The sequence below is a fragment of the Oreochromis niloticus genome, linkage group LG1 (genome assembly GCF_001858045.2).
Source record: "Oreochromis niloticus isolate F11D_XX linkage group LG1, O_niloticus_UMD_NMBU, whole genome shotgun sequence".
In the NCBI taxonomy this organism is placed as follows: Eukaryota; Metazoa; Chordata; class Actinopteri; order Cichliformes; family Cichlidae; genus Oreochromis; species Oreochromis niloticus.
Window position 1 is genome coordinate 10,736,441 of NC_031965.2, and position 12,220 is coordinate 10,748,660.

Here is a 12,220-nt window from a genome sequence, read left to right on the forward strand (position 1 = left end):
AAAAGAACAAACATATTAGTTTAGCATACAGCTAATGCCAGCAACACCAACACCAACAGTAGTTTAATTTTCGATAAAGTTAACGGGTTTGCGGTCGTTACCATTGGCTGCGCGGGGGTCCCATAGAAACGGTGATGTAGCGGCGCAGGGGCCGGGTCTTCCTGCAACAGCTGAGGCGGATCTGCAGCCTGATTACGGCTCACAGCAGACTCCAACATAATTGATGACCTAATTGAAAACCAGGAGGAGGAGGAGAGACGGAGTGGAGGGGGGAGCTCAGGAGGAGGGAGAGAGAAAGACGCGCTCCAATGAGGAAAAAGTTTACTTGTTCTTCCTCCGCACAGTCCCACAGCTGAGGGCATTGATGTGAGCGCGGAGGCTTTCAGTTTTTTACGCGCACTTCTTCCCCCCATCTCTCACCCTCACACACGGAGCACAAATCCACCTTCTCACCTTTAGTTTAGCGCGTGTCTGTGTTTCTTTTTTCCTTTTCCTCCTCCCTTTTATGAATGATTCTGTCTCGCAGTGCTGCTGTTAAACTATCCTCGGATACCTCGCCGTCCTCGTCCGCACAGACTCACCTCGGCACATCTTCTCTGCTCAAGTTCAAACGCCACCAGGACTTTCACTGCAGCTTCAGACGCACTTGGGGGAAATATCACTCGACGAGGAAAAACTTGATACTCTGTGCAGCAGCAGCAGCCGACGCGACCGTCAACATGAGTCTGAAAGCTGACGCAGAGCCGAATAACAATGTTTCCATCGAGGAGGAGGTGAGTTTAGCCAAAGTTGTATTTCTGCTCCGCGCGGGGCTGTGACCCGGTCACGTTCACGTTTAATGAAAACTTTGTTTCCGGCCGTACATTCAGACTTCTCCCAAATTATCTTTTACGTTCTTCCAGTCGGTCCCGAAGCGCTTTAAGATGAACCAAAATTAAAGGGGCATTGCTGCGCCACCTGAGGAGCCTCACAAAGTTACACACACGTTAATATTTTCCAAATGGTTACTTGAACGCTGCTGTGATCTTCAACTTTCACTAATCCTCGTTTTCACGTTAATATTACCTGTGTTTGCAGATTGTTAGCAGCAGCGTGCAAAGACTCATTAGACTCGGTTAAAAATGACCCCGTCTGTTTTGTTTTTTTCTCTTCGTTTCCTTTGAGATTCTGTGAATTTGTGAGACATGCGAGGTGTTAGAAATAAGCATGTCAAATCTAACAATTTCTCTAAAAATTAGGTTTGGAAAAGAAATTTGTCTTGGAAATATCCTGTAGATGTTTTTTGTTGTTTTTCAAAGAAAAAAAAAACAAACTTTTTATCATTTCATTTATTTGTATTTATGCCAGTAAAATAATTCATATTCATAGTGAATAGTGTAGCGTTTTTCTTTTTTGCACCCCCCCTTACAAAAATTTGCCATTGTCATTTTTTGTCACCATAAAACTGCAACCTAAAACAAAATGTTGCAGTGTGATATTTATTTTCAAAGCCCTCCTTTTTAATTTTTTTTTCTTAATTTAAATTATTTTCAGCAGCCACTCTTGTTTCTGTGTGGCCAGCTATATTTCCTCTTTAATGACTCCTTATAGCGGGACACGGAGGGGAGCACCAGGCCTTTTGTTCCTCCTCCTTTGTTCCCATTGTCTTACAACAAAGCCTTGAGTAGCCACTTGACTTTTTTTCTTCTTTTTCTTTTTTTGCAGCCCATTTTCCTTTAGCTTTTTTCTTCATAATTTAGAGCAAAGAATACATTTAGGAATTTTTTCCCCCTCCTAATAATTCTTTTTTTTCTTTTTTCTTTTTTTTTTGTTATCTGTTGAATCCTGAAAAAGCTTCATTGTCAGTCATTAACAGTTCTGCTTGTTTGTGGAAATCAATCTGTGTAAAACTGATTATTGTGAATTTTACAGAAGCCACACAGGGTGCACAGGCTTCCTCGCAGCTCCAGGTCTATATGCTTGCCATCTTGGAGGCACTGTTGGTGAGAAGCTGGAGGATAAATTAAAACATCTCCACTGAGTTGTGTCCAGCTGGGCCAGCTTTCAGTCGCTGTATATGCTGACTTGTAAAGAGCTGAGAATTGCTGCTGTGCGGCACCTGAAAAATGCCGGAGGGCCGACAGGGTTGGGGCCGCGGGTCAGAGGAAGGAAATGGTGTCACGCTGTGCACTGTTGTCCAGTGCTGTTCCTCTGGCAGCCCCATTGTACTGTGGGCCTTCCCACCGGCTGGGAACTAATGGGTCCTCACACCGCCCTGTTCATTTTCCTGCCCACACTGGACTATACACAGCACTAGTTTTCAATATCTGATCAAGGCAGGTTCAAGGCTTCTTTTTGGGGGGGAACATGGCCTTTAAGATCCTCTACATCTTCACGTTCACCGTTTTCTGTGTAACATGTTGGAGAAATGTACGGCTGAAACAACGCTGTACTCCCAGTTTTTCGCTCATCGATGACTCATTATTCCTGATTCATCATTTTGTAATCCCTTAAATAAAGCAGAGCTCTGTTTGGGTTTCTGGCGATTCCTGACTTGAGGTTCGAGACCCAGCCAAGGGTTCACTTGTTAATTTTCAGAGGTCACAGCATGGTTAAGACTAACATAAAAGGGGAAAAAATGCAGTACAAAAATGACTTTCGTACTCATCAGTGGATAATTGTAGGTCTTTGTGACATTTAAAAGTAATGGTGTCGGGAAGAATAGCGAGGCCTTTTGTTGTAGACTAAAGTAACATCTGCTGAAATGTTTTTTTTCTTGTAGTACAACTTTGCACTGCAATATTTCAGCGTTTTAGCCACTGAAGTAATTTAGGAAAGGTCTGGGAAGCTCTTGCTACTGGAACAGCTGACCCATAATTGTTTTAAAGGTCAGTTCAAATTTCCACGGTCTGAGCTTTCTTTTGGTATTTGGTAATTATCAAGATTTTTTTTTTTAATCTTTTGAGTGATAAGTGGTCTAAAACACAGAAAATTTGATAATGTGATTAATGTGATCCCCTCTTTCTTTCTTTTTTTTTGTTGTCTGCAGGTACGAACACTGTTTGTCAGTGGCCTACCAGTCGATATCAAGCCACGGGAACTTTACCTTCTCTTCAGACCTTTTAAAGTAAGTTCTATCGTTTCTAATGCAGCTTTAGGTACATGTGATGGAATTTGTGTTGCATGTCGTGAAACTGCACTGGTGCATTTGGGTAATATCAGCTGATTGGATGTGGATTTGTCACTCTACTTAAAAATCAAGGGTAGCTCCTGCGTGGCAGGCTCTGGAAGAGACCCGTGGACACTTTCTATAAAGATTACCTGCATGTAAAAGTGAAGAATCTCTTCAAGTGCCTATGAACAGCCAGACCATACAGTGCTTCTTTTTTTAGTGTAACTAAGCCCACCCAATTCCTTTCTGCACTTAATGGGAGTCCAGATATTTGCATATATGGAAATGAGGCCACATTATTGTTCACCCATTGCTGTTTTTTTCCTGACGGGACTCAAGTTCCATAAACACCCCTCCCACCCTTGTCCTAACTAACCAAATTGGAAGTGGTATCCCTCGCACATGGATGGGCTTGTGGAATGTGTAAATGAGTAGCTCTCGCAATTGGCCAACCAATCCTCTCCATGACCCAGCTCGCCCACTGTGTAGGGAAATTTTTTTTATTTCCTCCAACATTTGTGCATTGTGAAACCACTGATTGTACTTGTAACACTGCTTTGTTTTTGCCCTTTTTACTTCTACAGTAGGCAAACACTGCTCATTGTGTGCTGATAGGGTTAATCTGATCTCAGTTTTTACATTCAGGACTACATTTAAAGACTTTGTCCTTATACTGGAGCTTCTAAAGAGAAGTGCTATAACTTCACCTATTTTGCCTCTTTTCATGCTCTGAATTACTGAAACTGAGTCTGGTTTGGACTGGTGCTAAGGATTTATCATAGCCACTAAAAGTTGTTTAATTTTCCATAGCTGTAAATCAGGTTTAGGAAAGATCCCATTTATCAATAGTTTAGTCAGGCAAAATTCCCCTTCGTTTCTTAGTTAAAACAGGAGTAAATTCCTAAACCTTGTGCTGTTTTTGTTATTTTATTTTACCTTCTAAAACTGGCTTTATTTGGAAGGCATGCCCAAGCTGTTCTTAAACTAATGCAAAAGAGAATCTTGCATATCTGATAGCACATGCTTGGCCTATTACAGTCCTCATTTTCCTTTGTTTAGCTAAGACAAATCTGACTCAGTATTCTACATGTAGTCAAACTGCAGAAGGCTTCACCTGTTGGAAATGTGCATGTAATTTGATTGTGACAAATGTAAATGAAACGGTCACAGAGTGTGGGATGATCTGCTGAGCTCAAAGTGAAGGTGCACAAAGGCAGACTTCTCTTCATATAGTGAGACGTTCATGCTTGACTTCCTGCATGTGACTCCAGGGTGGATAATTGGCTATCTTTCTTCCCCGCAGGGTTATGAAGGGTCACTGATTAAGTTAACATCAAAACAGGTGAGATGCCTTCATCATTGCTTTAATGCCATATTAAATACACTTGCAGGCTGTGTTGGCACTCGAAATTCCTACTTCATCAGGATCATTATATTGTGACGGCAAAACAATGAGTGTGATATTTGAAGAAAATGATGGTGCTCATGTGTGTGTCAAGTTGTAGCTTTGTCGGCACGTGTTGTCACAGTGCGTGTTTCCTCCCTTCTTTCTCTTCCAGCCTGTCGGGTTTGTAACCTTTGACAGTCGGTCTGGAGCTGAAGCTGCAAAAAATGCACTAAATGTAAGCAACGGCTTGTTTTTACAGTCTTTTCCCTCTATTTAATAAAACAAATGTAATTAGATTTGTTCTAACCTTTGCTTTAACCTAAGAGCGTGATTGGGACTTGACAGTCTTTTGGACCCTTTCTTAAAAATTTCTCAAAGCCAACCCATTTTGTCTTTTACAATTCAATGGCAGGGCCATTTTTGGAAAGAGGCCAGAATCCCGTAGCCTTACGGTAGTTTACTTTGACCTTGATACACATCCTTCTTAGTCCTGTGTAGCTTTCCTCATTTTGCATATCACTGCTTTTACTGTAATACTTGTTCTATAGCCACATGTGTAGTGTTTATATGGACACATCTTCTGTAGTGTAACTCTTATTTTTGTCACTCAGTAGCCCACATTGGCAGTATCTAACACTTCTCTCTCATAGCCTAGCCTTCCTTATGAGCATCACCTCTTAGACACATCAGCAGTCACACACACAAACACACACATACACCAAAATACTACTCACCTGCATGTGGGCACAACGCTTAGGGCACAAGAACACAAGCAGGGTTAAACCACAAACTTAAACACTCAGCGTCTCACTATTGGCCCTCTTCATCCCCGTCTCCTCTGAGCTCACGTGACTGATCACCTACGGTCGCCTGCGCTCTCCGTTTTTGTCATGAGGAGAAAGAGATGCAAGCGTGTTTGAAATATTTCGGAAGTGTCCTTCAATCTGCCCTTATTTTGACATCTTTTTGTGTGACTAGTTTTAGTTTAGTGACATTGGAGCAGGTGTGTTAGCATCCCAGTGACAGTAGTTGGTTCAAGGGAAGCTTGAAGGATACATTCTGACTATTTAAGCTCTGCTTAAGGAAAGTGGGCCATGTGAGACTGAGCTACAGCCCCTCCAACTGAGCCCACCTCCCTTACGATACTGTGTCCCTCCCTCCCTCCGTCTCTCCCCCCAGGGAATCCGTTTTGACCCTGAAAGTCCCCAGACCCTGCGCTTAGAGTTTGCTAAAGCCAACACGAAGATGGCAAAGAGTAAGCTGATGGCCACACCGAACCCCACAAATATCCACCCTGCTCTAGGAGCACACTTCATTGCACGGGACCCATGTAAGTCTTACCGCTGCACCACTCTAGGCTCTCATCCACTCTCACCCTGACAATGCCAGTACATAGCTGTCCTTGTTGCCCTTTTCTTTAAACAAACTTTGGATATTGTGGGATTTTTATTTATTTTTTTAAGGCAAATGCCTGTAGGTTAAACTTCTAACAAATGAAGGACTAACTCACCTCTGCATGCATGTGTCATCTCAAGTCTTTTGACAGCGGCTTTGCTTCTGTCCAGCTGGGAAATTCCACCCTCAGGTTTTAGTCAGCAGTCGTCTCTGCGCTCTTTGCCTGAACACCTCAGTGATTTAGGTTTTGACAACAGTTTTTTAGATCCTCACAGATCATATTTTCCCCACTGATTTTTTTTTTTTTCTTCATAAAGGGCAAGAAGGGGAAGCAACAGGGCTTAAAAAAAAAAAAAGATAATGTTTTGTGAACTGATTAAGCATTTTACACTGTAACACTGCATTGTTGCACTTGCAGCATCCAGACTGGATCTTATGCTGATCTTTTATTCTAGAGCTCCTATTAGTTTTGCAAATTGACCCACTGCTGGAGTTCAAAAGTGAGCTAATTTGCAATCAAATTGTAGTTTGTCTGATTCACATAGAAAATGTTTGATTTAGTTTTTTTTAAAAGGTAAAACTTTATTACTTCAAGAACAATGACTGTTGAAAAATGACACGATTGGGTCGATTGGGTTTTTTTAATATTATTATAAAGCCATGATGAAAGCCATTAGAGGTAGGTCAGTCAGCTATGTTTCCTTCCACCCTATGCTTCCTCAGATGATCTGACTGGGGCAGCACTGATCCCAGCATCACCGGATGCGTGGACTCCTTACCCTCTGTATACCACTGAGCTGACTCCAGGCCTCCCTCACGCAGCCTTCACTTACCCTGCGGCCGCCGCTGCAGCCGCAGCCCTCCACGCCCAGGTGAGGGACCAACCGGTGTGTTTCTTTCTTTCCTTTTTTCTTTTTAAACATCCCCATCTGTGATTTCTGTTAGCAGTCAAAGTTAATGCCCACACTGATACAATACTGATTATCATAACATAAAATTCCTGATTCTTGCACAAGTGTTAATTTCAGTTTGTCCATTTAATCTGTAAAATTAAATGTGATCCTAAAACTTAAGACCTTAAGATTCAGGATCCAGAACTGTGCTGCTGAAAGCAGAGTTTCAGTTTCTAGAAACAAACCTAGTGGTCCTCTGAGGTAATGCAGTTACAGCATCGGCATGTGTCACTTAAATGGATGACTGTATCGAGTCTGAGTTGAGGTTGTTGGTGCAACGTTGTAGTCCTGTCAAACGGTGAGCCAAGACCTTTTTTTCTTTCTTTTTTTCTTTTTTTGTTTAAATAATAAAAAGATGTTGTATTAAAATTGGAAATTCTGGGATCAGGATCATATTTGATAATCCCCCACAGGGCAATTTTTAAATTGTCGAAGGTTTAGGTTCTCATCTATGGTTATGCATCAGTGGAGATTTGTGCATTTTGAGTGCAAACTTTAAATACAGTACTCGCTTTAAATCTTATCAGTTTTTGGTCACATGAGACACATTTTTGTGGACGTGACGTATATATTTCTCTGCATTCTGTATTTGCTGGGGGATTAAAGATGCACATACTAATGAGAACCTTCGATTTGGTTTTCAGCATGGAATAATGCTGTAATAAATGCATCCATGTTTGAGCCTAATGTGTGTGTTTGATGCAAGTTTTGCATTTACAGTAGACTGTAGCTGGAGTCTGGTGTTGTAGGGGTTTTTTTTGGGGGGGGGGAATCTGGTTTTCAATCTCAACTTTATTTCTGATGAATGGAGGATGAGGAATCTGTACAGAAATGGGTAGTGTTTACACTGTAAGCTAATTGCAGTCTATTTGCTAGAGCAATAGTGCAGCCAACTACCAGGGAGTAGGCAGGGCTTTTAGTAACAATAGCAATGGAAAATATTTCTTGTGTTGGGTCATTTAAAGTTCATTGTCAGCTAATGCAGTCCTGCAATAGGAGTGCAGGGGAGTGCTAGACTGTAAAGTAGGCAGCTATTACTTTGGCCATCTTGTCACACACAGAGGGCTCAGGAATGTAAGGCATTTGCTTGGAGAAATTGTCGGACCTTATGGCCTTTTCTGGAGGTGCCAACTTACTGTCTATGTTCCTGCTGGAACATAAGCTGAGTGGGTGGGAACATAAAGGAGGGAAAATCTTTTAATTGCATTCTGATGAAAGATCCCTAAAATGCCCTGATCCTAATGCTCTTCCCACTGCCTGGCTTTTTTTGTGCGTGTTATCAGCGACACGGCCAAAAAATTCTCCACATGTCTCCAAACAAGTGTTGATAACTGCAGGACTATGTTGAGCATTCTGGCTGTGCAGTTGTGGCCTATAACAGTTTGTAGAAGCAGGAGGCCTCATTTTGCCTTAGGGTTTAGTCACAGGTAAGGAAAGGTACAGACATACCAGCTCCTACCCTGTGGAAATGTTTAACATACGGAGAAGTTCACCTCTCCACATTTCCATGCCTGTTAATTACTCCAGGACTTGTCCTGAATGAGCAGCTACGTGACCCACATTCTCATGGCTTCAGTGACTAGGGCTTAAAGGGACACTCGGTCCTCCTAAACCTGCCTTTAAAAGTAACATTTCAGAGTATTAATTGTTAATCTGCAGAATTGTAGATTGAAGCACCGAAGCCTGGTTTTGGTCTGGTGTACATGACTGTGTTTGTGTTTCTTTAGATGCGCTGGTACCCTACTCCCTCTGAGACTTCCCAGCCTGGATGGAAGTCCCGGCAGTTTTGTTAGATATTTAGTGAGTAACCTTTGGTCAAACAGTATTTTTAGAATTGCCACCCGTCCCACTTACTGCTGCTAGCCTGATGTCATACATACTGAAACCTGCATAATGACACAACATAATTTATAAGTGAACAGAGCACAATAAAAAACACAAATACATATGCCTGAATATCTGACTAGCTGTTAAAGGCTGGCAATATTCTGATTTCTATTGCCAAAATCCAGCAAGACGTTAATGTAGCCAGGACTTCCCCAGCCTTTCTGTAACTCAGCCCCAAATTATTTGTTCTCATTAAAGATGTACATTTTTATTAAAATGCTTCAAATTTGATCTTTTTATAATGTAAAATGGCTTCCTAAAACAACTGTTGTTTTTTTCTTATATATAGTTTTGTGTATTTAAATGAATTTCTTTGCCCACTTGAAGCAGTTTTCATCTGTTTTAAGATGCTTTGCAGGTGTTTGAGCTGAGGATTAACATATTTGGTGCATGAATGGGTGTTTCCAGCAGAGGGGTATGATCCGTTGTTGCAGAATAGGTGATTATCATCACATTCAACTTTTAGACCAGTGATGTAGTTTTTCTATTATAGGCCTCAATTGTTGGGGGGAAAAAAAACTGACTCTTGGCTGACACTTCAACATGAACGGATACTGTAGGGTTTGTTTCCCACTCCATTTGGGGTCGGTCTGCATTCTGCTGTAAATGTTTACTAATGCATCAAATGTCCATTAGTCCACAGCTGAAATGTCCCCAGCAAATGCACCAGTTGCCTCTGAGTATACAGGATATACTAGCTGTGTGTCTAGCAGTTTGGGTAACTGGATCTTTTTCTTCTTTTTTTTTCTTTTTTTTTTTTTTTTCTCCCCCCCAATTTTTTTTTTTTTTTTAAATCTCCTGTTAAGATGTTTGACTTAAATATGAACCAGTTGTTTTGGGGCTGAGCACCACAGATGGAAAAGGGAAGTCTGAGCACTCACACTGTCTTAGATTGTTTTGTTTTTTTAAACTGGGAAGCTACCTGGCATTAAAAGTAATAGTCTTGTCTTTTTCCTCCCCTTTTTTTTTTTTTTCTTCAGGCCTCTGGAAACCACACCTTTGTCCAGCTGAAGTGAGGTTTGCCAAGCTCTGCATTAATTTAATCAGTTTATTTAATGGACAAATGTGCATTACTATAAGCAAACAGTATTTATATCTCCTTCCAGTTGTCTCTGGGGGGAGCCTGAGTTAAGACCAGTTTGCTGTCGACAATCTGAGCTTATCCTTGGCAACTATTGTGGTACCATCTTAGCACTTCAAAAAAAAAAACCTCATGCAAAACATTTTCAAACTCCATGGCTCATAATTGCTGAGGAAAATTGATGCATTGAAGTAACTGTTGTTAAGCTAGTCCTTCCCTGGGTTACCGCTGCTCCTGGGAGGTTTAGAAGCGTTATAAGTCATTGCATGTTAAAGTCTTTTTGGCATGAATTTAGAACGCAGAGTTCTGTGTATCCTAATTTTCTTAGTGTATGTGTTGCCGCTTTTCCTTGGCCTAGACAGCGAAATGTTTTGTTTATCTGTAGAACCTTGGTCTTACCTCTGTGAAAGCTAGGCTGTTGTGTAAATGGCTTATCTTGCATGGACCTTGTGAATGCATCCCTATGTTCTGACAATCCCAGTCCTTATGATCATATCAATGTTTGTCATTATTTGAGCAAAGGAAAGTACAAATATTTTTGTACTTTTTGCATAATGTATATTTATGCATTTTTGTGCAACTAAATAATGAACCTGTATAAGTTGGATGTTTAGTCGTCTCTTGTGTTTTTGGTGTTTTTGAGCCTATAATCCTGTTGAAGTAGTTTTAAAGAAGAAAAAGTGCAATTTGTTTAAAGGGGAAGTGGGTATCTGTCAAAACACGGAAGTATTCTGAACGTGGCTTGTGCCATTCTGCTAAAATGAGATTGCTGTAAAATGATCTGTCAGAATGTGAAACTGGACTACAAACAAAGGGTTGCTTTTTGGGGGGGCGGGGGCATTTTGAAATGGGAAGCAGGATTAGACTGATGGAGGAATTTAGTTTGTGGTTTAGAACCTGTTTGTCTTTGTATCTGCTGTGCATAAGATGTAAAAAATGATAATCCCATCTTATGAATAAAAAGTGAATGCATATATCTGGACATCTGTCATTTCTCACTGTGTCAAGTCGGTCGCCAAAGTTAAACGCTCCAACGCTATGCTAACTCAAAGAAACATCAGATGTTGGCATCAATAATTCATACCAACTTTTCATTTGTAATGCACCACTGCATTGTCTTTTTGCGTCATATGTGGAGCTGACCTCCACACTCTGCCCTCATTAACTGCTAAAATGCTCTGCTCAACCTACCGTGATGGATCCTCCAGGGACTCTTAAGCAACTATTCTCAATATGACCAGCTGCCTAATTGAAGTGGTGCTGGTGGTAACTATTTATATTTGACCATATTGTGCTAATTAAGTTACAATACCATGAAAAAGTATTTGGCCCTTCATTTTTTTATTTGCACATTTGTCACACTAAATGTTTCAGACCATCAAAGGAAAATTTAATACCAGGTAAAGATTACCCTAATAAATGAAAAAAGCTTTTACAAACATTCCTGGCCGTAAGTGTCAAATGTAGTTTACTCCCACTGTTAAATTAAGATTTTATTATTTTCAATGGCCACACCCACATCAATTTACTGCCAGACCTGTTGAATCAAGAAATCCCTTAAATGGAACCTGTGATAAAGTGAAGCAGGTTAAAAGCCAACCAACACATTATGCTATGATCTAAAGAAATAGTCACTGATGCCTATCAGTCTGTAAAGGGTTACAAGGCAGTTTCTAAGGCTTTGGGGCTCAAAAAAGCACCGGTAAGGGCAATTATCAACTGATAAAACTCTGGCGAACTGAACTTTTTGAAAGGTTTGAGTCCTGTTAGCTCTGGTATAAAATTAGCATATTTTACAAAACATCACAAAAACGTGGTGGTAGTGTGATGGTCTGAGGCTGCTTTGCTGCTTCCTGAAGGAGAATATTGAAGCTCAAGCACACTTGATTTGCAGCAGGACAATGAGTCAAAACACACGGTCCACATGTGGATTGTTCAAAAGTAAGTTTTGGTGTGGCATAGTCAAAGTCTCTATTATTGTGCTATCTACTGTACAATATAAAGCGCCTTGAGGCGACTTTTGTTGTGATTTGGCACTATATAAATAAAATTGAATTGAATTGGACTCGAACCTAATGAAATGCTTTGGGATGACCTTAACCAGGCCGTTTGTGATAGAAAACACTCCAGTGTGTCTGAATTATTTCTCTAAAGAAAATTGGGCCAAAATTCCTCAAGTGATGTCAAAGACTCATCGCCAGTTATCGCAAATGTTTTCCTGCAGTTCTTGCTGACAAGGGTGAAAGAACCATGTTGGGTTTTGCACGTAAGCCCAGGTTTGGAAAACATTTTCCCCTTAAATGTTTTCAAATCTGGATTTCATATTTACATCAGTTGTTTCAGTCTAATATTAAAATTTGTTGGAT

General features: G+C 40.8%; 1 protein-coding gene across 5 annotated transcripts; it reads left to right on the top strand.

The window, feature by feature from the left end:
* The first annotated feature begins 237 nt into the window (after positions 1-237).
* Positions 238-10,828, top strand: rbpms2a (RNA binding protein, mRNA processing factor 2a). Of its 5 annotated transcripts, XM_013274750.3 has the most exons (9): positions 238-366; positions 527-773; positions 3,029-3,106; positions 4,455-4,493; positions 4,711-4,773; positions 5,718-5,868; positions 6,657-6,820; positions 8,614-8,686; positions 9,754-10,828. In XM_013274750.3, the coding sequence occupies exons 2-8, from the start codon at positions 720-722 to the stop codon at positions 8,677-8,679; spliced, it is 615 nt and encodes a 204-aa protein (XP_013130204.1). In that variant the 5' UTR covers positions 238-366; positions 527-719; the 3' UTR covers positions 8,680-8,686; positions 9,754-10,828. The 5 variants fall into 5 exon arrangements, with proteins under 5 accessions (XP_013130204.1, XP_013130202.1, XP_013130203.1 ...); XM_013274748.3 differs by having other exon boundaries at positions 269-773; XM_005455703.4 differs by having other exon boundaries at positions 271-773; positions 6,657-6,805.
* Positions 10,829-12,220: the final 1,392 nt, after the last annotated feature.

Excerpts from the sequence above, each read along its gene's own strand:
- rbpms2a (XM_013274748.3), top strand. The coding sequence starts at position 510 with ATGATTCTGTCTCGCAGTGCTGCTGTTAAACTATCCTCGGATACCTCG. Across the intron at positions 4,494-4,710 it reads TTAAGTTAACATCAAAACAG|CCTGTCGGGTTTGTAACCTT; the intron begins GTGAGATGCCTT and ends TTTCTCTTCCAG. Across the intron at positions 6,821-8,613 it reads CCCAGGTGAGGGACCAACCG|ATGCGCTGGTACCCTACTCC; the intron begins GTGTGTTTCTTT and ends GTGTTTCTTTAG.